This window comes from Botryllus schlosseri, chromosome 5, assembly GCF_051294905.1.
Source record: "Botryllus schlosseri isolate E-star chromosome 5, Bs_hap1, whole genome shotgun sequence".
NCBI lineage: Eukaryota > Metazoa > Chordata > Ascidiacea > Stolidobranchia > Styelidae > Botryllus > Botryllus schlosseri.
Window position 1 is genome coordinate 336,369 of NC_137240.1, and position 25,930 is coordinate 362,298.

Here is a 25,930-nt window from a genome sequence, read left to right on the forward strand (position 1 = left end):
GTACAAACAGGATGTGCTTACTTTGGGGAGATAAAACACAGTAGCAGTATCGATTACTGAACATCTGATGTCCCATTAATCATCTCTCCGTTTAGTGCTTCCAATTCCTATTATGATGGTTAGCAAATTGACACGACTACTGTTTTATATCATATATTCGAGGTTCATCATCATTCATCATCATTGGTTTATTAGCAATTTGATCAGTTCAATACACCACAAAAAATGCGATACAATGAAAAGACAGGAAGATGTCGAAGCGACTTGGAGTAGTCTATGGAATCAGACACCCACCTTACCTTGGCCTAGGCGATGTCAAGAGGCGGCATGCACACTGAATGAAAGTAAAGAAGATAGTATAGAAAAAGAAAGCGCCAAGAATAGGACAGCATGCCATGGAAAGCGAGATCGATAGGTCAGTCGTGGTCCGGTAATCTTGATGATGGACTGTATTTATTTAGTAGTAATTGCTTGTATTACAACTGATCTGTACCATAGAAGTGCTGTAACACAGCGTATTCATTTTAACGGTAGATGGGCTGAGTAAACCATACGAGATCATCGTCGTTTTATTAGCAATTTTATCAGTTCAATACACCACAAAAATGCGATACAATGAAAAGACAGGAAAATGTCGAAGCGACTGGTCATGGTCATATCTTTATCTTCAGCCAAACTGTTCATTCTTGACGAACCAATAAATTGTCTGTTTGCCTAACAGTCGGGTTAAATCCTACTTCTGCCGTGAGCACTGCCTAACAAAACTGCTGACTCTCAAAATTGCTTCAGAGATGGAGGCGCATTATATTTTGTGTCAAAACATAGTAAAATTACAGAATCAGTATCGATTTTAAATATCACTTGAACTCATAAATCAACAAGATCATTGACAGGGCAAATTGAAACCGTGAAAAAGATTCAATTTACCTTCACATAGATCGGAATGTGCAAAAAATGTGTATCCGTTCGGTAGGTAGCATATGAGAGATCAGTTTGAGATCGAATTTAAACAGAAAATGCGATCACAGTAAGATATTTTGCATGAAAACGTTGCCCAGACATAACACGGGTGTATCTATTTTGCCAATGTCACCCATGTAGACATATGTGCCACTCACGTGGAATAGCTTCTGGGAGGTAGAGTACTTCAATATACAATGGAATAATATATTCCAGTAGAATACTGAAAGAGTTCCTGGAGATGTCGAGATGGTAGCCGACATTGGTGCTAAGTAGAATAATGAAGGAATAGCTACCCCTACCGACATTCACAAAATAGACACACACGCATATGACGGACTTCGTCGAAACTTGATCATCTATCCAGGAGCAGATTATGAAATATGGGTTATGAAATCGATCAGAAAAAAAAAATTCACATTGAAGAAACCGTGCGGTCGACCTGGATTTCCACGGAATTCGGGGCAGAACGGGACGAGTTCCCGTTGCTTTCCGTCTCTGTTTGTCGATTGTTCGAAGCTGTTCGATCCGTCACGCTGGTTGACAGCCGTGATGAAACGGAAAGCCGGGCTCTCTTTCGTATTGGGTACGTGAGACTTGTGTAGTACAAGTACGCCTGGAAAACAAGCAGTGCCGGTTATGGGTCGTTACACCAGGTTTTTTTTGCAATTACAAGGACTTGTGAGGAAACTTGTATTACATTACAATCGACTCCGCTTAATTAGGACGGTTTGGTTCTGCTCATTTTAGTACGAATTAAGTGGGAAATCAATTGTTCGGTTCATGCCTATTAGGGTTGTTCTAGAATAACTCCGCGGATACACTGACAAAATTGTTTGGCTGATTAAAAAAACGCTGCACACCAAATTTGGCTCGATTCCGACTCGACACGAGTTTAAAAATTTTGAATTTCAAATTTTCCTCTCTCTCTCATGTTGGACTATATCAGTTCTCGACCATGCGGCAATCTCCGACAGAGAAAAATAGTTTATGACACCCTAGCAATTTCAGTACCCCCAGCCCCACTTTGAGTACGGTACCCTACTGTGATGACCTATATTACATGCAGTATGTAAGGCTTTTATCAATTCAAAAGGGCAGTACAATACATAGTCGGAATAGATCAAGTAATAATTGATTAACTAAATGTAAAGGTATAGACCAGGGGTGGGCAAACTTTCTAGCTCGCGGGCCGCATTCAACATGTAAATCCATTCGCGGGCCGCACTATATAAAATTGGGATACAAAGCCAAACTACAATATTGTTATTTGATTATATAGTGACCGATAACATGGAAATAATATGTATTCGTATATTCAAAACAAAACAAACATTGATTAGAGGATAACGTACACGCGTCAGAAACATTGACGAGAATTTCTAAGCTGGTCGCCTCATTGTCAAAATTAGGATGGAAGCCCTCTTCCGGATTCATAGAGCTGGATGTAAATTTGAGTCTGTGAGTCTCGATCTGTTGATAGATTTGCGGATAGTACTTTGGGTTTAACTCCAGGACACACCATACTGACATAATCATAACCATATTACCTTTAAATACGCTCTAAATACTTCAACGGATTTATTTAACACACTCGCGAATCGGTTATTCCAAATACAGCACTAAAATTTATAAACTTGCTCGTGTTGCCAATCTAAAATCACACTTGTGGTCCTTTACGTTTCACTTTCTGTGATGTTCAACAATTGAAACCTTTCATAATGCAAGGGCTATCGTGCCATCAATGAAATCAGAAAAATACTATGGTAAGAATATAACTTATCATAATCATGTTGAAATATATTTAATCAAGTACCCACAGTAATTTGATATTACCAATATTTTTATGTTTCTTGTGGCTTTCGCAGGCCTCACAAAACATTGTTGTGGGCAGTAGTTTGCCCACCCCTGGTATAGACACAAGAAATCACCACACCAACATCATATCACAGCCCAGCGGGCAACGGATATACTCATAACTCCTTTATCACTTGGGAATCAAGTCTGGGGTTGGGGTGCGTTCAAGTCGGTCTGACACTCATGTATCAAATCATCAGCTTTTCAAATACTACTTAGAATTTAGATTTCATTTCATGAAATTCTGTGAATGTCACATATTTGTGGCTTTATGATGTTTGAACAGCTATTTACTCTGGTTTCGGTTGATCAAAAAGATGGCCATGATCTTATCACCGGTACCAGTCAATAACGATCCAGATGTTTGACCTATCTGTTGACGAAATCCTATCTCTCTTTCATACTATCGCCCCGGCAAGTTGCAAAACAATGAATTGCTGTGACGTACAGACGGTGTGGTATCAGTGAAGCAATTCATCAAAACCTCAACAAGCAAAACAAAGTCGCTGCCGAACGTGCTGTATGTTATGGCAATCTCACAAATAAAGAACTAATCTTTACTAAGGGAAAGTGAAACGTGATCTGTGATGCTTAGACCTGCATCAAAACAAGAGCCCAAACGATGATCAGCACACCTATAATATCGGCTTCGAGAGGTTTAAAAATATCAGCAATCTTTGTGACATGACAACATAGCAGTAGTGAGTCAGACTCAAGTACTCCAGTAGAAGTAGATCATAAATTTCTACAAGTGGCCACTGGCCATCTCCAAATAAGCAAGTAAACATTCGACGCCTAATTTTGCCCAAAACACAGAATACTGGTAAGTAGAAGTAATCTAAAATCAAGACCACTTGATTAAAAGTAGTTCTTCATTACTGACCACCTTTGCTTACAGGTGTCCAGATGCAGTCTTTGTAGTTTATTTTATGCCCTAAGACAGTGTTTCCCAACCCCGAGTCCGCGGACTCAAAGGTCCTTGGTGAGTCCGCGAACACAGGAATTTTCAGTAACTTAATCGGCTCGGCACACTTTTTCTTCCACTTCCGATACGATTTCGGAAAATGTAATTGACAGACCTACGGGGCTCGTTCACTTTCGGACCAAAGTCATTGCAGCCTTACGGAGAAAATAGCTTTTTGGTCCGAAAGTGAATGACCCCCGTCCTGGTCCGGTTTCGTCCAATTCCGATTTGAGAATTAGGCTGAGTGATTTGCCAAATACCCATTTTGAAATGTTAGTAACCCTAATAGCTGTCATAGAAAATGCATAGATACCTCAAATATGTGACTGGCGGCACTCAACTTCAATAGTGCTTTCAGAACTACATTCATTGCAGTAGAATCCATTACCTCGGTGACTTTTCGGGTTTCCCTTATCAAGAATTAACGTCACCATAAAAAGGATAAAGAGTTTGTATACAATCTTTCAATATTCCATTAATATATTCCCCTAATTGTCTGTGTAACGTCTTCTGAGTATCGTATAATTTGATTCTCTATTATCCCTTTATTATGACTACCGGAGTACCGGTACAGCTGACTTTGGCCAGCTACCGTTCCTTTTTATCATTGCATTGTTACGTCATATTTCGCCAATTTGGATTTTGTTTGAATCTCTTTCTATATGCTTCTTATTGTGCCGTTACCTCTTGTTGATAAGGGGCATACGAAATTCCTGCAAGTTAATAAATTATACTGCAGTGAATGTAGTTTTGGAAGCAATATTAGAGATACCTCAACAAGCGATGTTTGGCCACGTATATTTCAAACGCAAGAACAACGAAACAGCACCACTACAAATTGATCAGCATTCCAAGCATTATTGGTTCTCCTGATATTTTCTGTGTCTTGGGCAAACCAGTTGGTTGCAAGTATCACAGGCAAAACGGGTATGCTTTGCACATCTGTCGCATCATCCTGGTTTGATACCAATCACGCCAGGTATAAAACCCCAATTATCGCCAACTGGAATTTTTCAAAATGCCCTACATTTATGTTCGAGGTATAGCCTATTGCTAAAATTGTCATAAGCAATTTTATCACGGTCATAAACTCTACAATTTTGGTCGGATTCACTTGAATTTAGTACGACCGGACTCGGAATTTAATGCCGCGTGTTCACTATTAACAATTCACATACAGAATATGCCAGGTATAAACCCCTGCGACAGCTCTTTATACACTACACACGTATGCGGGACCGTAACTGCCGTACACCAAACCCCCATAATTGAGGGGGGGACCTCGAAGGGGGGCCAAAATTATTCGTGAATTAATATAAATTATAGAGTGTTTTTTGAAAATTTATGCAACTTTTTAGAAAAATTATATCATTATATCATGTTCCGAAACGTCTCGCTCAGCTCGACTGATAAATCTGAATGCATGAGCAGAGATAGCATAAAAAATTTACAACTAGATGCAATCCCCGATCATGTCGACCGATTCAATCATGATTATGGAATATTTTCACGCCTCGCGGCTCGCGCGGTTATTCGAAACAAAACGACTGAACGAACGGTACAAAAATTTCGCCGAGAAGTAGCGGTAAAAACGTATCGGAGGGGGGGTCTGAGGGTGAAGCCCACCAGAAGTTAGGTTTAAGGCCTGTGTGGCCCAAGACCAACGTTTTGTTATTGAGGGGGGGGGCTGACGAAGTGCTGTTACGGTCCTGCACGTAGGCACATTGCACAGGTTTCCGGTGCGATATACGCTGAGTGCTGGTGATTGATTATGGCGACTTGTTCACTTACAGACTATTTGGGAAATTACAAATCGTAGGGACATGTGCTAATCACAGAAACAATCTATAGTTGTCTAATATAAGTGGAAATCGAGATGTGGTCTGCATTACTGAATAGTTGCTTGAATTGCAAAGCCGACAGATGTGGAAAGACAGATTTAAGAAAGCTTCCTTGACTCAATTTTAGCTCATTTTTTTGTTGATACCGTATTACACTCCCTTGGAAAAAAAAATTATTCAGTAATATATAGCTTGAGTCCGCGGGTATACTGGCGAGCTTGAGATGAGTCCGCGGGTAAAAAAGGTTGAGAACCACTGCCCTAAGACATCAATAGATGAAAAGCTGTTCAAATACATGCTGTGAAGTTTTGGAAATGCGCCAAGCCAGATGCCATATCTTTTGAATATCGGCTGGATATATCAGAGTTGTAACCAAGTCACAAGGCTCCGAGTCACAAGTCATTCTCCCTTTTATAGTTTTGAGTCAAGTCAAGTCATTTTCAATTCACCACCGAGTCAAGTCACCGGTCACCGCGCAGAGGGTCGAGTCCGAGTCATTCTTGGTGATATCGAATGGTTCGCATTCATAATATGCTAATTTTCCTCACTTATAGCAGTTTCTGGTCCCATTTTCAAGTAGGCTACCAGTACCAATAGACCAAATTCCCACATTGTGGTTAATTTACTATTATTTTTCGAAATTACAATGACCGTTAGTGTCATGCGCAATGACTCGATCCCAAGTCGAGTCAGTATACAGATCGAGTCGAGTCATTTCCGTATTTTGAGAAAATGACTCGAGTCATATCGAGTCATCAGAAAAATCGTGACTTGAGTCATTACAACCCTGGATATATGTGGGTTACCAGTGAAGACGCTGGTTATCAGTGTAGAAATTCCTATGACATACCAAAGTATTTAGAGCGATTCATCAAAATCCTAAGCGAGCAAAACAAAGAATTGAGTGATGGGCTGCTAACCATGAATTATTCATTTTGAAGGGAAATCGAAAATGATCTGTTCTGCTTAGACCTGGGTTGAGTCAATATAATCAAACTTGACTCACAGAAAATATCCCGACCACAGTTCCAAGAAAGGCTCCGGCCACAATATCAGTCGCGTGGTGCTTGTTGTCAATGTACCGCGTGCAGCAACACCAGAACGCCCCCGCCATGATGAACGTCTGGCAACATATTTTCAACATGCGTACCATCTTGTATTTGAGTCGCAATTCCAGATAGATCTGCGAGCAATCACACGCATATCGAGAGGAAATCAATCAAAACAGACGGGCTTGACTCACGACTGCAAAAACCGCGCAGTACATCGAGAATGATGAATGTCCGGAAGGGAAAGATTTCCTGGAAAAGGTTAGGGTTAGATTCTTGGGAAACTAGATAATTTAGTTGTCTAATTAGAGCAAAGGACGGTAATGTAATTTTAATCTAATTTGCGAAATATTTCTGATCTCGTCCCTGGTTTTCCTGAAAAATTCAACAGTAGAACTGTACTGTGCGAGACGAGCCGAGCTTGGTATGAATTCAGTAGTTCTATTTCTAATAATGATTCAGCTATAATTCTTATCGAACTCCGCATTGTGTTCCGAGCCACCAAGCTTCGTATTGAATTCAATTTTCAAGATTTTGCGAATTCAGTAATTTCAATCTGATTCAGAAACAAGTCTTGTAGCTGTAATTCCAACCTAATTTGGTAAAAAAAATGCGTAGCTATCATTTTAATTGCAATGCAATTTAGTAAAAAAAACAGGCTATAATTTTAATTCTAACGAGATTTGGAAAAAAAAAACTGTGTAGTTATACTTCTAATTCGTATCTAATCTGGAAGAAACTGTGAAGTTATAATTCAGTAATACTAATCTAATTTGGGAAAAAAACTGAAGATGTTATCCTAATTTCAATTTAATTTGACAAAGCTGAAGATTTTCTATTTGCCAACTCTGGTTGCACACCAGAAAACAGGGATCAAGATACCTGATGTCCACCAGCATTTCCTGGAATTCACTGGCAGAATATCCTGGATAGGTTGTCCGAGTGCATGTGTAATCCAAATTATAGACGTGGTCGTTGGTGGAGTTGCATTCTACGCTCGGGATACACACGTCAAGGAACATGGGTCGTAATCGGCCCACCGTCAACTTGCCCGTGTCTGTGAGTATTTGATTGACCGTTGCACCGACGATGAAGTAGGCTGGAAGGGAGTGGAGATCAGACTTGTGCTAATTAATGGATTTTCAAAATACGCAAAACTGCAACTAGGAATACTCAATTTTCAAAACTTCCATCTAGAATTGCGTCATTTTTCAAAACTTGCAAGTATAACTAGAACAAATGGCCGTTAAAAAATCCGCAATTAACGAACTAAAACACAAGTAAACTAGATTCAATCCCGAAGCAACCCATTCATTCTGATTTCATCGGAATTGGATCAATTTTCACATGAACTGTATAAGAAATAGGAAGGGCTTCGACATCAACACTCAACCCATGGCCGAATGCAGAATGCCCTACTACAACTAACGGTACCGTTACTGAAAAAACAGTAGTTAGCAGACCGAAAACTAACTAGTAACTAGATTGGTAGCATGTTCGAGTCTAGTTGAGACACTTACCATATGCTCGATATAGGCCGACAATGATTGGATGGAAGACTCCTCGGTGTTTGGGAGGGTAGAGTTTGAAATATGCAAACTCGATGAGGCCAGTCTGAAAATAAGATTATCATCAGAAATTAGTCGTGACTTTTTTCTTGTCCTGTCCCTGAGTGCCCGAGTGATTAAACTCCAGATTTCGAGTATCAATGAATATGTCATGACATCAGTACAAATAATATAATACCACTTCTGCATCACATGAAAGATGATTTGGCATTTTTTGACAGTAACTATTTCACAGCAGCATACTTTGTAATAATGGTGGATTTTAATCATTTCCAGTAACGTGCGTAGCTCCATATTACGTTTCGTATGTTGCGACACAACTTATAGAGGTTTTGAGGCTTTTACATTGGAAAATAGTATCAACTCTTAGTGCCAAGGTACGGACAATTTCAGTACTCGAAAAATCATCGTTTACAGCTTGAATCGAATCATTACAATTAGTACTCGATTTTGATTCGAGCACTCAAACTTTGAAGTACACGGTGCAGTAGTATCAACGGCAAATGCAAATAAACGATAACGACACACAAAACAAAGCCGACCAATCACAAGTTATAGAGAAACTCTTTTTGTTGACATAAAACTGGCACGGTCAACTAAATAATTATGGATTTCAATACTTTTTAATGAAATAATGATCTGCCTCGTGTCAGTGAACATGTCATCATTATAGTCATGTGCACAGGAGAGAAGTATTCACGTTATAATAATTGTATCACAGGAACGGATGTTGTAAATTGAAGGAACACATGCCTAAGCCTACATGAGCAAATTTTTCTTCAAAAATTAATTAGCTTTGTAAAACACCTGATTATGAAAATCTTTACAGAACTTTAGTCGTAGTTTTACTACCTGATATACAACAAAGAACATTGCTAGATGCAAATAGTTTTGGAAACATTTGAACAAAGACAGAAGAACAAGCTGCCTACTTGGAAATACTGATTAGAACCAACAACAAAAGTCGAAGCTGTTCCAGTCACACTGGTGGGCTACACAAGCTACCGAGCCCTCCTAGCATACACGGTACATAGTTTTAGAAACAAGAGACTCTTGAAATTTAGATTATGCAACTTGAAGGCAAAAAAGTATCTCAAACGTTAGAATTTTCAACGTGAATTTGAGCACCACACTTGACTACAGACATTAATCAAAATATAATGAGCTTGATAACTTCACATGAAATTTACAAGAAATACACCAAAATTGCATATCTTCTTTTCATTCACATCCTTTTCTGCAGATTTCTCCGATGTTACTAGGATTTTCACCCCGCATCCTTAACCAGTAAGGCTTTTATCATACTTTTTATGCCTCTTTAAAATTGTGGACCAATTCTATATAAATCAATGCCTGATTCAACAGTGGAAATGATCATACTGTTTTCATGGTTGTGGTTGGTATAAATTATGGTTATTTCAATTTCTTAAGAGGATAACAATTCAATTTTCTTGTTAAATATTTTAAACTACCAGTACTGAATGCGAAGTGTGTTAATTGAGAATTGTGTAACAAATTTGACCCAATAATATTATATTAATAATAGTAGGCCTATACTTATATAGGCCTATTATAGCTAAAAACGTGTTCGACAATAATTTTGGTAATCCATATCATCGCCACCAAACAATCTGAAAAATTGCAGCGTTATCAAGAAATTTAAGTATGACTCATTCAACCAATTTGGAAACCAGGATGACATCACATAGCAACTACATCAAAAGTATATGCCTACTTATGGGATGATGCAAGAAAGATTGATTACTCATAGAATCTATATTTGATTACCAAGCCTACTCTACAAAAGACTATTCTTACTTAACACAGAGTAAAGATTTTCACTAGATTCATACATCATCACAAAAAGGGCTTCAAATATTGTCACACAACAGAAATAAGGTCTGCGACATTAGAGCTGTTAAAAATAGCTGATTTTACAAATTCAACTGGCAGCGGAATTGATAAAATTGTTGGTTTGGCTAATAAGAACGATACATGCCAAATTTCACACAATTTCCACCCGTAGAAGCAAAGTTAACGGAGTAGAAAATATTAAAAATGGTATTTACGGCAAGAAATTCTATGATTATTAATTATAGAATCACCCACCGTAAATAGGCCAACTATTTTTTCAAATATAAAATTTTCAATCCGATAACTGCGCTTCTACAAATTGAAATTGAGCTAAATTTGTTGTGCATCGTATATTCAGACAACGTAACAATTTCACGAGGTTACCAGTAAAATTTGAAAATTAATTTTTTATAGGCCTAATCTAAAATTTTTCACTCTTATAACATAGCTTCTATAGGTTGGAAGTGAGCTAAATTCCATACATTCCAACATTTTTTTCAGACAAAATTTGAATAAAAAAAGGTATTTTTGAACTGCAACATGTTCCGAAATAGGTATATATATTGTGGATTGAGCAATAAAGGACCCAGGATTTTAGGAATAGAATGAGGTGGTGGTTTAGTGCAGACTAGTGAGAACTAAATGCCGGTAATCTAATTCTATCTAATTTTTGGTTTTCGTTAAAATGCTACAGGAGAACTGTATCGTGCGAAACGAGCCAAGCTTGCTGTACAGACATTTGCTATTCTCTTACCTATGAGAGTGAACTGTGTAGCTATAATTCTAATAGGTCTACTAATCCAATATTAAAATGCTGAAAATTTTCGAATTTTCCAACTCTGGTCTAGTGTCAGCCGCTGTCTGAAACGAATCAAGTTTAATTACGAGAAAAATGTATCAAATAATAACCAACTCACAATCGCTATGACGACTGGAAATCCGAACAAGAACAGAGTCAATGACGGTATTGAGCTCGGTCGGAAAGGGTAACGAATGCTATTATCGGAACAGTAAAACCCTCGGAAATTTGGGTGAACAATGTCCGTTAAGTTGAAGATTATCACAGCAACATTTACTGAAATATCAAATAATCAGATTTATTATAACAAAAAGACAACAAATATGAAAGCAGCAAAACTTACAACATATGAAAAAGAAGATATCGAGTCCTAATTTGCGAAGAGTTCCCTTGAAATTTCCACTCCGCCGGTTTATGAGTAATCCCATAGCCGGTTAGACGCCAATTTTGATTAATACATGCTGTTAAAAAAACATTTAAAAAAAAACATTTTCAATGAACATACGAATTCGGACTTTACCACTGATTTCAATACGGAATCTGCTTTTTGAATAATAATTACAGTCATAAAACACCCGAATATTATCGGTCAACTCTCGTCGTCGTCAGGAACAGCAACTATAGTATGGTAGAGAATTGGAAAGAACACTACCAGCAATCGTATCACCAAATATGACGTCAAACGCATGCAATTTTGAATTATTATCGACACGATCAGATAGCGATGTAAGCCTACTATTTTTAGTCGATCAACGAACTGTTGGCACAACCCACTGAGCGTCTGAGCTACTATAGATTAATAACCGTAGCTACCGACCGAGACAAAATAACTGAAACGTAAACAGTGCACCGTGGAACAAGGCAGGCACAACTCGCAAATCCTACTTTCTCTGAGTGATATTGCTCTTGGACTTGGACGTCAACAATTTTCGAAATTCTTCTTTAAATTTTTTTCAATAATGATGTAATTTCGTCAAGCATATTTCTGCAACGTGCAGTTCCGATTAAATTTGAAATTTTTTTTGACCCGGTTGCATTTTATTATCTTGTAATGTTTGCTATTGGCATGCACGTTTTCATCTTGCAAGAAGACTGGTGTCAATGAAAATGTCACCACCAGACTGCTAACGTAATCTGATCACTAAGAGCGACCGGAGTTAACAGAGGAGATGGGCGCTACATGTACAGGCGGCCCGAGTTCAATTACCGCCGTCGGACGCTTGCAATGATATGTATTTATATCATTGGACGCTTGTGATCGCAACTGGTCGTTTCGGCATCCTCCTATTCTTTCTAATTCAATTTATTGTCAACAATTTCATCATTTCAATACACCACAATACTGGGAGATGTGAAGGTGTCGTAACGACTTGGAAATCAGACACTCACCTGGGCTGGACGATGTAAAAAGGAGGCATGCACAATTACACACTGAATGACAAGTAAAATAAGAAAATATAAAAGGACAGGCGACAAAAAGATGTGGCATGTGTCGGAAGGCGAGATCGATATGTCAGATCGTGGTCCGGTGAACTAGAGGGCTTTTGTGTCTTGTGTATCGCATTGTACGCTGTGTGTCTTGATCGGATGAAAATACAATCTGATGGATCGTTGCTGCATCATCATCATTATTGGTTTATTAGCAATTTTATCACCTCAATACACCACAAAAATGCGATACCATGAAAGATAGGAAGGTGTCGAAGCGACTTGGGGTAGTCTGTAAAATCGGACACCCACCTTGGCCTAGGCAATGTAAAGAGGAGGCATGCACACTGAATGAAAAGTAAAGAAGATAGTATAGAAAAAAGCAAGCGACAAAAATAGGGTGGCATGTCATTGACGGCGAGATCGATGCAGTCGTGGTCCGGTAATCTTGAGAATACATCTGCTTTGTTGGCATGAACGTTTTCTACTGCTCTGCGATAAGTCTTGCATACGAGTGTACGAAGGAATATAATTTGATAAGTGGCATTTGACACAGACGAATAAGATATGGATGACAACGATGTTTAGATATTCTGGTTCAATTTACAACCTTTGAATGAATCCATATCTAGTGATATATTCAAGATTTAGCGACATCTACCGATTTCCAAAAAAGCGATTTTCGAGTTTCCGGAGTTAGCATTTGGCAACACAGAAAAACTATAGAGACTGTAGAGACTATAGAGACTGTATCCTACAGTCTCTATAGAAAAACGCAGTGGTGTCCTGTGGGAGGGTTTTCGTTGCCGCTGAGCGGGTTTAACTATAGATAAGTAAGGTTTACCATAGTTATCTATAGTTTAACCCCTGTTGCGCTGAGCAGTGCAGAAATTATTGCTGTATACAGGAAATTCGAATGAAATGAGCGCCTATGCAGTATGATTAGTGGGCAATGGTGGGAAGACGTTACAAGGCCGTGACATATGATGCCACTACATTTCCATTGGTGTCACACGTTTATAATGTTTGAACTAATATGAATACTAAGATGACGAAAAACCCAAGTTATTGTAATGTTATCTTTGAGTGATTTAGGCCTTAGCGGTACCAGTACTCTATTTCTAGTAAAGATCTACTCAAATCTTCATTGATGTCATAGGCCAATAGTTTCCAACTACATGTTTCGATTCACTTATATATGAAACAAGTAACTATATATACACAGAGTATGTAAAAGAAAGTTTCAAAATATGAGATTCAAACGATAAAAAAAATAGCGCAGTTATATTTTCATCAGCTGTTTTTTCATTAATACGTCCATGCAGACATTCAACAACATGTTTTTCAATTCGGTTGGAATCTTTCCGCAGAGTTTTTGTGTACGAGTGTAATCAATATTGCTTGTAATTCCACAATATGGGAGTGCATATGTGACGATTGTTCGAGGATTATAAAAATATTTCGTATACTGCAATAGTAAATAAAGTGTTGTTGATGTTTGTGACTGATCGCAGAATTTGAATGAATTCGAACTCGAGTTCATATATTCATAATTGCATGCTCGAAATATGCGGATGGTAACTGCCAATTGGCATGCTCGCGTACAAATGTTTTGCGACTATGGCTACTCTTAGTGCTCATTTCAATAAATTTAGGGGACTGCGATCTGCATGAATAATGAATATGATGTGGTCTCAAACCATATTATCGTCACTCGTCAATGTCATCTGCATCTAAAAGATTTCCCTGGGGTTGTATATATAATGACTGAGTATGCTTGTACTCGAGTCACTGCGCATGACTCGACCAAGTCATTGGTGATGTATCATATCGTTAAGACAAGTACCGTATTTCAATGCAACTTCGAAGAATACTGAAGTTGCCGTATTACTGGTATCTCTTCTATTATTACCGGTAATTTGACAAACAGGGCCAGAGACCTACTATTATATATTAGTATAAATATATGTTAAGACTAGAGTCACAGAAATAATACATTCGATATCACCCAAAAAAAAGTTAGAAAAAAAAGTAAGCCGGACATGACTTGAACTAGTGACTGAACTATGACTTGGACTAGAACAGGGGAGTCAAACTCAACTTGCGTCATGGGCTGGATTCAAACCTTCGGATTGGTCGCTGGCCGGATCAAAATGTTACCTCAAAATCATGTCCTTGTTTTTCATTGAATACTTCATTATCAAGCATTTAGTAGTATATTTCATTATATTACTGACTATAGACGTTCAATTCTAGCAACACCTTCATTCGCAAACCACAGAATTGCAAAAAATACTGCGATTGGTCATTTGAATACCGTTGTATATTATTAAATCGTTATTCGGGTTTCTAAGGAAGTCGGGGACATTTCGATGGAAGTGATACAGCAGTACGACCACACATCTGAATTATACTTCTGTGTAATCATTACATTCTCTATATGAATCCTGCATATAACGGTTTCTTATTATCGTTTTCGCTTCTGGGAATAACTGGTTTTTCGGTCCCTTTGTCTATAGCACTCTGACCTCAGTGCGTGCACTTTTTTGCCTTCTCGGAATTGGGTGTCAATGTCAGCGACTTGTGCCTAATAGCGACTAAAATCAAACTGCAAGATCGCTGACTGATGGTTATAATGTGGCCTATGAATATTCTCTGAAGCTGCTGTCTTGAGGGACTATTTAATGGAAGAATTTCTAGGCATTTGTTACAAATGTTCTGGATAATATAGGCTTACATTTTTAATATACTCCAAATAGCTTCGCGGGCCCGATGAAATCATACGTCACCCCTGGACTAGGACTCTATATAATGTAGATGTCATAAGTTTTGCAACGGGTTATGATGCGTGAAACGGGATACCACCGAGATAGATGGAGTGGAATAGTCCATTTGTGAAAGTGACTGCTACAAAAATGTTTTTTCACACATTCAACTGTACTTTGAGACTACATCATATTCAGATCGCAGTGCCCCTTTGAATAGGCAAAGTCAATATATTATCCATACTATTGAATTATGTTTATGAAATGAGCTAGGACTATATAAATGAGATCAGTGGATAGGCTATATAGTTCATTTTAAAGCCTATCTAAATTTACAGGTTAATAATATGAAAAAGTACTGGAATAATTCATTATTGTTACAATTTTTATTCACAGAAATTGTAGTTTCTAAATTTTGATACCGACGATTTTGTCTTCTGTTTGTGCTTGCTAATGATAAGTGTGAAGGCGTTTTCAAATTTGCACTAATAATCGTTCAACCGGTGAGTGCTGCTAGTGCTAGCGTAGGCCGAGTATTGCATGTTCACAACATTTTTATAAAGAAAATACAACCAGACTTGTACAAACTAACAATCTAGTTAGTTGATGTTCAACTAACTACGGGTGTTTTGAGTAGTTCTACTTGTTGTTGCGCAATTTGAAAAGTAACTAGTTAAAGTCGCAGATATTGAAAAGTGAGTAGTTTGAGTTCTAGATGGCGATTTTGAAAAGTGAGTAGTTGTAGACTTCTAGTTCTAGTTGCGAATTTTTAAGAGTGAGTAGTTCTAGCTCTAGTCGCATATTTTCAAAACTGAGTAGATCTAGTTTTGGTCGCGGATTTTGAAAAGTGAGTAGTTGTAGACTTGTAGTTCCAGTTGCGAATTTTTAAGAGTGAGTAGTTCTAGTTTGTCTCGCGGATTTTGAAAAGTGGCTAATTGTAGACTTGTAGTTCTAGTTGCGGATTTTCAAGAGAGAGTAGTTCTAGTTCTATAGTGGCGGTCTCTGAAAAGTGGGGTCGAAACCCATCCCATTTCAAACATGTTCCGCTAAAATTAAAATAAATAATTGCTTAATTAGAATCTAATCTAGTTAAGGAAAGGACATAGTTTATTTTTGTCCTTGATGTTTTTGCGGCATATACACCGACTCATGATAGACACACGCACAATCTGTACATATGCATACCATGAGTGCATGATGTGCATATGCCGCTGGACAAGGAAGGTGCAGATATAGCCTTGTACGGCTTTCTAAGTCATGCAACACCCCTCCATGCTTACCCAATAATGCATGAGCGCCAAGCAGGGAAGTCATGGATACTAGTGTTACTAATCAGGTCTTTGGTCTGATCCGGCCGGGGATCGAACCCACGACCTACCCTTAACCATTACGCTATCTTGTCTGTTAGTTGTCTTGAAGGCCGTTGAGTCTAGTTCTAGTTTTATGTTTTAAAAAGTGAGTAGTTCTAGTTCTGGTTGCGCTTATTGAAAATCCAGTAGTTCCCACAAGTTTGAATACAATACATGTTAAGCGGACAGATCTGAGACTGTGTGGAGCTGATCAAGATTGTTCAAGTCTATTGAGTCATTCGGTCATTCTATAGGTTGCATGCTAATTTCAATGGCAATATCTAGATTGTATTATCAACTGCGGTTGTTAGTCACAGTTCGCGGTTCAACTTAGATACTCTCACTTGACACTCTTGTAACAACTGCTAAAATTTGCAGCCGTCGCCGATTTCTAGATTGTGTGATGCGGAAATTTATTGCAGCATAACTGATTTGTGCAAGCTTCTGAATCGTTATCAACCGGAACTCTTTCTAATAGAATGGCTTTTGCACATCTGACTCATCTGCTGCTTCCAAGTGTTTGACTAATCTGAGATCTTGTGACCGTTTCGTCGACCATTGGTCCAGTTCCCGAAGCGAATCTCATCTGATGTTTGCTAAGCGTTGACTTCTTAATTCAATGAGATTCGCTAACTGGTGCGTGCATGAAAGGTGTGCTTTAAGATATTGGTGGTGTAGAATATTAATTCAGTTGGACCACCATTGCTAATTTCTTGATCATTGTGGTTGGCAGTCGCTTTCGTAATTGTGGTTTGGTTTGTTTGACGGAACAATCGTACAACTTTTTGTTCATCTTTGCAAGTAAGTCTGTTTCTGTAGTTGAAAAATTGTGAACTTCTGAATGCTTGAAATATCTTGCTGCAGGTCCAGAATTGTACAAACCACTAATTTAGTTAGTTGACGGGCAACTACCTACTGTTTTTTAGTACGGTAGTTATAGTTGTAGTTAGCCTGTAATGGCAGATTTCGAAAAGTGAGTAGTTCTAGTTCTAGTTGCGGATTTTGGAGAGTGAGTAGTTTTAGATCTAGTTAAGGATAGTTCTAGTTAAGGATTTTGGAAAGTGAGTAGTTTTAGTTCTAGTTCTAGTTAAGGATAGTTCTAGTTGCGGATTTTGGAAACTGAGTAGTTTTAGTTCTAGTTCCAGTTGTGGATTTTGGAAAGTGAGTAGTTTTAGTTCTAGTTGCAGATTTGAGAAAAAGAATAGTTGCTGATCAGCTAGAAAACATCAGTTTGTTGTGCTTTACTTAATTGTGTATATTCAAAGGTTGTTAGTTCCGGTTCTAGTTGCGAGTTTTGAAAAGTCAATAGTTCTAGTATAGGCTATGAGTTTTGAAAAGTGAGTAGTTCTAGTTCTATTTGCGCATTCTGGAAATCCAGTCATTTGTACAAGTCTGGACGAAACAGATTTTGTATTTGTGAGCACACGGTGTTGTGTTTGAGATCCTCATTTACATTGCGCTGTTTTCTGAATGAACATATCGCCACCACTTGCAGATATGTGTTCATCAATATTGGCACGACCATCGTCTGCCGTACTGTAAAATGATGTGACGTGTCGTTGATCAATTATTTGGAGCATTTTCAAAGTCATAACGCATTCGATTTCATTCCTTGACTAGGCGCCATTCACTGTTCCGTTTGCTCTGCTCGTAGACCAAGGCAAGATTCTGTTTACCAAATTCCAGGCTTCGAATTTCATAACTAGATTTGAATAATATACATACTCATATTGAAATAAACCCGAATATTTTTGCTCAGGGGTTATTGTCAGCAAGAGAAGTCAAAAGAGTATTGCATATCAACAATCGTACCACCAATTATGCATCAAATTTCAAATAATCGAGGAAGGCAGATAGCTTAAGTTCAATGTACTTAGTACCTTCACTATTAGTTGCTGACGATTTGCCCTGACGAGCATTAGTTGAAAATATTCGGGTTTATTTCAATATGGATATATTATGCAATTGTAGACTATATTGAATTTCTGTACATCCAAGAGTTCCTTGAACTAGATTTCTGAAAATTTCTCTGGTTCATAACTCGTCAAATAATTTGTAAATAAATAAATTGTAGGCCTAATGATTTTCGCACTTTATGTAACTGCATCATGATCAGCATTTATTAAAACACTCTCTGAAATTGATATCATTGCTATATGAGAGGAAGTGACTCGCTGCTATTGATGATGTCATTCTAAAATATATCCTGCAGGAAATATGTCTTTACTAGCGGACCAAACGAGGTTGGCACTGATTTCCTAGAGCTAGTCGAGTGAATTCAGTAGGCTATATAAGGCCTGTTTAGAGTTAGTAAGCTAAACAGCTGGAAATTTTTTAGCTTTTCGAATTAGATTAGTAGTAGGATTACTACAGGCTGCAGTTTTTATAAATTAGATCGAAATCAGAATTACTGAATTCACAAAAGAAATGCAAGTTAAGTTCATATCAAATCTTAGCTCATCTTCATAGGTCTCGAACTATTCAGATCTGTATCGTATCCAGGACAACCAGAAATTCGACTAGAATGAAATGATGGCATTGAAACGTTTCGCTCTAATTAGTCTAATCATGGTATTACATTGGCAAAAAATTGACGGTATTGTTTTGGTTTGTTTACTCGTGTTAATAGCAATTGTGTGGTTTTTATTAACCCACAAAATTGTAGGTTTTCATTATGAGTGTAGAGTGAGGGTTGTAGCACCGTCCGGCTCACCCATTCTAGATGTTGAGATATTTCTGTAAAATTCAAGCAGATCAGTCTTAATATTTTGTCATTCATTGATTCCCGTCTTTGATTGTGTCCTTTTTTATCAATTATTAAGCGCATAATCAATCATTTCATCCTGCTGTAGCAAATTTACGGAAATGGTTCGACGAGATGAGCCATAAATGGATACATGCCTGTAGTTGTGTTTTTCCTTCGGAACAAGCTGCATGCTTTCTGTTGGGTTGAACCAGACTTGGATATCTAGCTATAGCAAAGTGCCAATAATCTGATTCTAATCTTATTTGTGAAATATTTCTATGATCTCATTTTAATTTTAGTCTGGTTTTCTTGAAAATGCTGACGCAAAACAAACCAAACTTGGTGTCCAGACATTTTCAATTCTCGTGCTTGAGAGAATCAACTCTGCTATGATGTGAACGAACTAAACCTGATTTTTTGTTAATGTCGGAGTTTACTTCAATTTTCAAGTTTTTGTCAACTCACAATTCCAATTGTAATCTAAGTAGGATAAAACTGTCGCTATAATTCCACTCCTAATCTACTTTTAAAACGCTGAATATTTTCTACCGTAGTTGTCTAGCTTTGGATTCAACATGTAAAATATAGAATTGTGTATTATCTTGATACCGTATTGAAATGAACCCGAATATTTTCGGCTGACGCTCGCCAGGGGTAATCGTCAGCAACTAGTAAAGAATTGAAGAGAACAGTGTAGGTATATCAACAATCGTGTTGCAAAATATGATATCGCATGAAACTCCTTCTGTAGGCACATACTTGGTTGGCGTATTTTGATAACTGCTTACGGAAGGAGTTCGTGTACCATCCAAAAATAATACATTGAGCTTACGAGCTTTCTTCGTCCCGTTTATTCGAAATTTTATCATATTTGGTGATGCGATTGTTGGCATACAATGTTCTTTCCAATTCTCTACTAATTACTGACAATTACACTGACGAGTGTCGGCCAAAAATATTCGGGTTCATTTCAATTTGAATATACTATTCAATTGTATATTGAAGTTCTGTACCTCCGAGAAGCTCTTCAAATTTTTGTTTATTGATTGTCACCTTCGCATTGACAGTGGATGTGTTTAGTGGCTGTGCGCCGATCATGTCGAAGAGTAACTTGCATCTGAAGAGCGTCTTCAGCAAGGAGAGAACTTTCCGGCCAAAGAAGAGATTCGAGCCTGGGACTTCAAAATTCCAGCTTCACAAAAAAGCCCAGGCCAGCTTGCAATCAGGTAGGAAAATTGTACGGAAGGAAACTGTATTTTACGATCAGAGGTGGCCTGGACTAAATCAAGTACCTTGGTGATTTGATCCAGAATCCAGTATTAGGTTTTGAGTCCAGTGTTTAATTATCGCTCACGACGAATTGAATGATGTGGAATGTTCACATGAGTATCTTTTATGCGACCGCAGCGAATCAGCGAATATAATGCCAGTGCTACGTACAGTAAAAGTGATTTAGTATTTTGTCGACCAAACCTGTTTCATTGCAGTAGTGACAATGCTGGGGGGTGATTATTTTTCACAGATATGTAATTTTCAATAACGTGCATACTGCGTTGCTTTGTACTACATGTTCGTATGCTGCAATATCACTAACCGAGGTTTAAAGGATTCCCAGTGGAATATAGTATTGAAACTATATTCGTTTCATATATTCACGTTGACAAATTCACTTTGAATGGCCAGGAGCATACAATTTGGAATAATCTGTCTGCTCAACTCGAATCATCGAAATTAATGCTCAATTCAGATCCCGAGTACTCGAATCATTGTGTCCAAACCTGTTCGTCATCAATCGTTGTCTTTATCTAGGTCTGGACTTGAAGGCGATTGTCAGCCTTCCGGAAGGAGAAGACATGAACGATTGGATCGCGGTTCACGTCGTAGACTTTTTCAATCGGATCAACCTCATCTACGGGACTGTGGCGGACTTCTGCACTCCTGATGTGAGTCGCCTGTGGCCAGACTTGTACAAACTACTGGATTTTCATTGTTCAAAATGCACAACTAAAACTAGAACTATTCACTGCTCATTTTTCGAGACTCGCTACTAGAACTAGAACTCTACAACTACTCACTTTTCAAACTTTGCAACTAAAACTAGAACTAGGCCTACACACTTTTCAAAACTGGCTCCAAGAAACTTTCATTTCAAAAGTCAGAACTAGAACAAGAATTACTCACTTTTTAAAACTCGCTCTTAGAACTCTAGAAGTAGAACTACTCGCATTTCAAAAGTCAGAACTAGAACTAGAGCTACTCACTTTTCAAAACTCGCTACCAGAACGGGAGCTATTCACTTTGTAAAACTAAAACTTCAACTACTCGCTTTTCAAATTTCCCACTGGATCTACTCTTATTTCAAAATGTGCAACTGAAATTGGAACTAGAACTAGTCAAAAAACCTGTAGTTCGTTGACCAACGACCAACTGGCTCGGTAGTTTGTACAAGTCTGCCCGTGACACATTTAGTTGAGATTGTTATGAAACAAAATTTCTTTCCAGTCGTGTCCAGTGATGTCGGGCGGCCCGAAATACGAATATCGCTGGCAAGACTCGCATAAGTATGATTTTTTTCTTTGAAATGAAGTAGCCTCAGTTTCAGTTGGTATTCTTTTTTAGATACAAAAAACCAACAATCTTGCCCGCACCCCAATACATTCAGCTGCTCATGGCTTGGATTGAGGACCTGATCAACGACGATGCAATATTCCCAACTCGTGTCGGTACGTCAACATACGTGGTGCAATTATTCTACCCAAGAGGCCACATTTGTAGCAGAAAATAATATGGCAAGCTTAGAAGTTGATACTATATTCTGTGGCGTGTTAATTTCATTTTCACATTGACAGCAGTGAATAACACATTTGCTGGGCAAAATAAAGTACCCGAGTGATTTAATTTGGAATTGAGTATTAGGCTTCAAATTGAGTATTCCAGTATCCCTCATTATCGCATAAGAGTGTGAATGATGTTGGAAGTTCAGATACGAACCGATTATACAACTACAAAGAATACAATGCCAGTTCTACTCCTCGTTGAAAATGACATGGTATTGTTTTGACCATACCTATTTCGTTGCACTTTGTGACAATGCTGTGATTTGATTTCACAAATATGTCGTATACTACGATACGGCCAATCGAGGTTTCAGGGCTGCCACCGTGGAAAATACTATTAAAACCATCATTTTTTGACAAATGAACTCTTAATAGCAAGGAGCATATTATTTCGGTACCCGAACCATTATGCGTAACCCTGCATTCAATCAAACTGTCTGTCAGGTACCCCGTTCCCAAAGTCGTTCATGAGCACTTGTAAGAAGATTCTAACTCGACTGCACAGAGTCTTCATTCACGTTTACATTCATCATTTCGAAAGAGTGCAGGTAACGTTGTTAGTATTTTCAATGTACAATTGAACGATCGATTTATATTGAAATAACCCGAATACTGTAGACTGATGCACGTCAGGGGTAATTGTTAGCGACTAGTAGAGACTGGATATTTTTTTATGATGCTTTTTATCATGCTTTGTGTTATCAGGGGATGGGAGCAGAGGCGCATGTCAACGCTTGCTACAAACATTATTTTTACTTTGTAACGCGGTACGGTCTTGTCGATAAGAAGGAACTTGAACCATTGGTGAGTCGCAACCAGATGTGGTCAGGCTTGTATAAACTGCCAATCTAGCTGATGGTCAACTAACTACTCCGTTTTTGAGTAGTTCTACTTCTAATTACAAATTTTGGGAAGTGAGTAGTCCTAGCCGTGGATTTTGAAAAGTGAGTAGTTCTAGGTCTAGTGAATTTTGAAGAGTGACTAATTGTAGCTCTAGTAGATTTTGAAAAGTGAGTAGTTCAGTGGTGTGGCCGGGATGGGTTTTAGAGGGACAGAACCCCTCCCATTTCAAACTTGTACTGATGTTCGTGTGGAAAACCGATCGGATGAATGAGTTGCTAGGAAATGTAATGAGTTAGTCTTGTTTTGGTTAGTTGCGCATTTTGGATCTGGCACTTTTACTTGAAGTATGTTTGCCTACTTGCACTACTTGTTTAAGCGCTTATGATTTTAGAATACGACTACCATTACCACTACGAATACTTACTTTTTTACATACTTGGAAATGTCTGCTTGTACTTGGTATAAATTTCTGTTATTTCTACTTCTACTTGGGTGGTAATACCAGCTACAACTACTTTTGCCACCTGTTTCTAATTCAATGCTCAATTTCGCAGAAAGAACTGCAGAGCAACGTCTGCCATAGCCACAGGTCGGGCGGATCTTCCGATCGCTTCTGAAGAGGATCCATGTCAGCTCCTCATTGTGACATCACAAATCTTCCCCCATCCTGAAACGGAAGACATCTCCTCGTTTCGGATCAGTCTCGACTCCGAGTCCCATGTTCCAGTCGATGAAAACTGTGCTGCTTTCACCAAAGACTCGTGATCATTCCTCATAAGAGATTCTACAGTTTCCTCAGCGACGCCATTATTTTTTACTTCACGCAGTTTCACAAACTTTTGTCGGAAATTACTTTTCGGTTTGCTTTATCATTGTGACGATACCGTGTTTATTGTGCGGAAGAGTTTGTCCGACAGAAGTCTGTTTTCAATCATGGATGACAAAAATTTTGCCAAACTCTCAGCATTCTATATTATTGCAGTTTTTTGTCTAGTAAACGTCCCCTCGCTAAACAATTGAATGATATATTCGTATTAAAATAAACCTGGATATTTTAGGCTGAGCCAGCTGTCTGTTAGCTTCGACTACTATTCAAAATTCCATGCAAGAGACGTCATATTTGGTGATACGGCTGCTGGAGTATATAATGGTCTTCTCAATTCTCGGCTAGTTGCTCATGGTATGCATATGCGCAGATCGTGTGTATGTGTATCATGAGTCGGTGTATATGCCGCAAAAAACATCAAGGACGAAAATAAACTACGTCCTCCTTAGAATTACCTGTCGAGTTTATTTCAATACCAATATATTATTCAACTGCATATTGAAGTTCTGTACCTCCAAGAGTATCATCTCGGTATTTTCAATGTCGTTTGCTTGCTATTGTAGGGACGCTCTGCGTCAAATTTGCATTTCTTTCAAGCCATGACTTCTTGTTTTCATTACATTGTCAATACCTGTTTAGCACTGTTATTTCATATGTTTGAGGCAAATCAGGCCACACCCGAAAACCGCCAATTGGGTGGCATCGAAGTTCATTTCGCAAATCAACGTAAAACAGATTGTTCCAACACAGATCTCAGTAAGTAGAGTCGAGCTCACTCGAGCACCAGCAGTAAAAAAGACTTAACAGGGTATCTGTAGCAGAGGTAAAGTTAACCAAATATAATATGATTGACTGGATTAGCTACTTAACTGTTCCTGAGGTATGCGAGATTGCGATACATACGAATGTATTCCAGCGTCCAGAATGTAGCGGTTATAATTAATTCCAAGATAATGGGAATCAGAAATCTTCTGCCGATAAATAGCATCCTGTCATCGATTATGCTATCAACGCGATAGGACAGGGGGCAGAACGAAGTGGACACCCAGGCTCGTAGGGTCATGCACACACACACTGTAAACGGCTTTTCTGTGAGCTCTAGCAGTCTCCTTGATGTTTTTCATCAGCTATCTCATTGGTTATCTGCAGATTGAGCCAGTACAACGCAGTGATGAGATGACTCGAGTCAACTTCTTCGTATGACTTGACTTGACTCGAGTCACTTTGCAAAAATGACTTGACTTGACTCGGCGCTTCAGAAATGTAGATTGACTCTTGACTCGAAGCAAAATTTACGAGTCAATTTCAAGTCATTAAGTAAACGGTGTCAATTAAATCACACTATCTTATGTACGCTCGGGTTATTCGCGATACGCCGTTGCCACTTGTGAGAGCAACCAGTCATTCACTGATTGTACGTTTCACTGATCCTCCATTGTTACATCACAAATACGTCGACCGCAAACGAAACGATCACAGCTTACGTTGTTGTAGTACAGAGGTCTCAAACACGCGGCCCGCGAGAACATTTTGTGCGGCCCGCGATGTCATTTTGGAATTTCAAGTCTTCGACAATATATTCAAGTGCCACATATCTTTTTTAGACATAAAAACTTGAAGTTCACGCTACTACTAGCCTACTATAAAAACACTAAAACCTCAACAAACGACACCATGATATAATTGGACTTTTGAGTTTGAGTTTGAGACCTCTGTTGTAGTAGCAGTAGATTAATGAAATAGAAAGGTATCTTTGTTTCAGACGGCTCGGTGCTTATATTGCGCAGTGCTCACCTTTACCAACACTCTTGTATGATTTAAATCGAATGAATATATAGTTTATGCGTTTATATTCTCACGGATGTGTAGATGGGTTGTGTATTGACCATATCAATTTGTTCAACTTGTCGAGGCTTCGTATTCGATCCTCTATGTTGGCTGATAAGAATATGCTATATCAGTGTATCATGTAGCTATACATAGTGACTCAATTATTTTATTAGGAATTCTTCGTGTGCCTGAGCGTTATAGCACCTTTTTGCATGTATATTTAACTTTATATTCGTTATTTGATTCAAGATAGATGGCGAAATAATCTGTCCTTCACCCAGTTAGCAAAATGTATTGACTTTGCATCAACACTTATACTTGGAAAATTCAATTTGACTTGAATTGTGACTTGACTCGTGACTTGACTTGACTTGACTCGACTTGACTCGAGTCACCTCGAAAAAACGAGTGACT

The 25,930-nt window shown here is 38.4% G+C and overlaps 3 protein-coding genes across 5 annotated transcripts in view; 1 reads left to right on the top strand and 2 right to left on the bottom strand.

The window, feature by feature from the left end:
* The window catches only part of LOC145438504 (plasminogen receptor (KT)-like), a 72,764-nt gene that overhangs the window by 12,434 nt on the left and 34,400 nt on the right, over positions 1 to 25,930 (bottom strand). The gene's annotated exons all lie outside the window — the stretch shown is intronic.
* On the bottom strand, positions 785 to 12,094 carry LOC145438503 (phospholipid phosphatase 2-like). The gene is made up of 7 exons (XM_080315834.1): positions 11,236 to 12,094; positions 11,011 to 11,168; positions 8,192 to 8,285; positions 7,554 to 7,770; positions 6,866 to 6,923; positions 6,629 to 6,805; positions 785 to 1,576 (listed from the first exon to the last, which is right to left on the bottom strand). The coding sequence occupies exons 1-7, from the start codon at positions 11,318 to 11,320 to the stop codon at positions 1,376 to 1,378; spliced, it is 990 nt and encodes a 329-aa protein (XP_080171960.1). The 5' UTR covers positions 11,321 to 12,094; the 3' UTR covers positions 785 to 1,375.
* On the top strand, positions 15,452 to 24,322 carry LOC145438495 (MOB kinase activator 3B-like). 3 transcript variants are annotated; one of them, XM_080315823.1, is made up of 8 exons: positions 15,452 to 15,588; positions 20,248 to 20,406; positions 20,990 to 21,123; positions 21,683 to 21,741; positions 21,800 to 21,903; positions 22,462 to 22,565; positions 22,723 to 22,821; positions 23,415 to 24,322. In XM_080315823.1, exons 2-8 carry the CDS (start codon positions 20,277 to 20,279, stop codon positions 23,475 to 23,477), a joined length of 693 nt encoding a protein of 230 aa, XP_080171949.1. In that variant the 5' UTR covers positions 15,452 to 15,588; positions 20,248 to 20,276; the 3' UTR covers positions 23,478 to 24,322. The 3 variants fall into 3 exon arrangements, with proteins under 3 accessions (XP_080171949.1, XP_080171947.1, XP_080171948.1); XM_080315821.1 differs by lacking the exon at positions 15,452 to 15,588 and adding an exon at positions 17,061 to 17,085; XM_080315822.1 differs by lacking the exon at positions 15,452 to 15,588 and adding an exon at positions 17,168 to 17,235.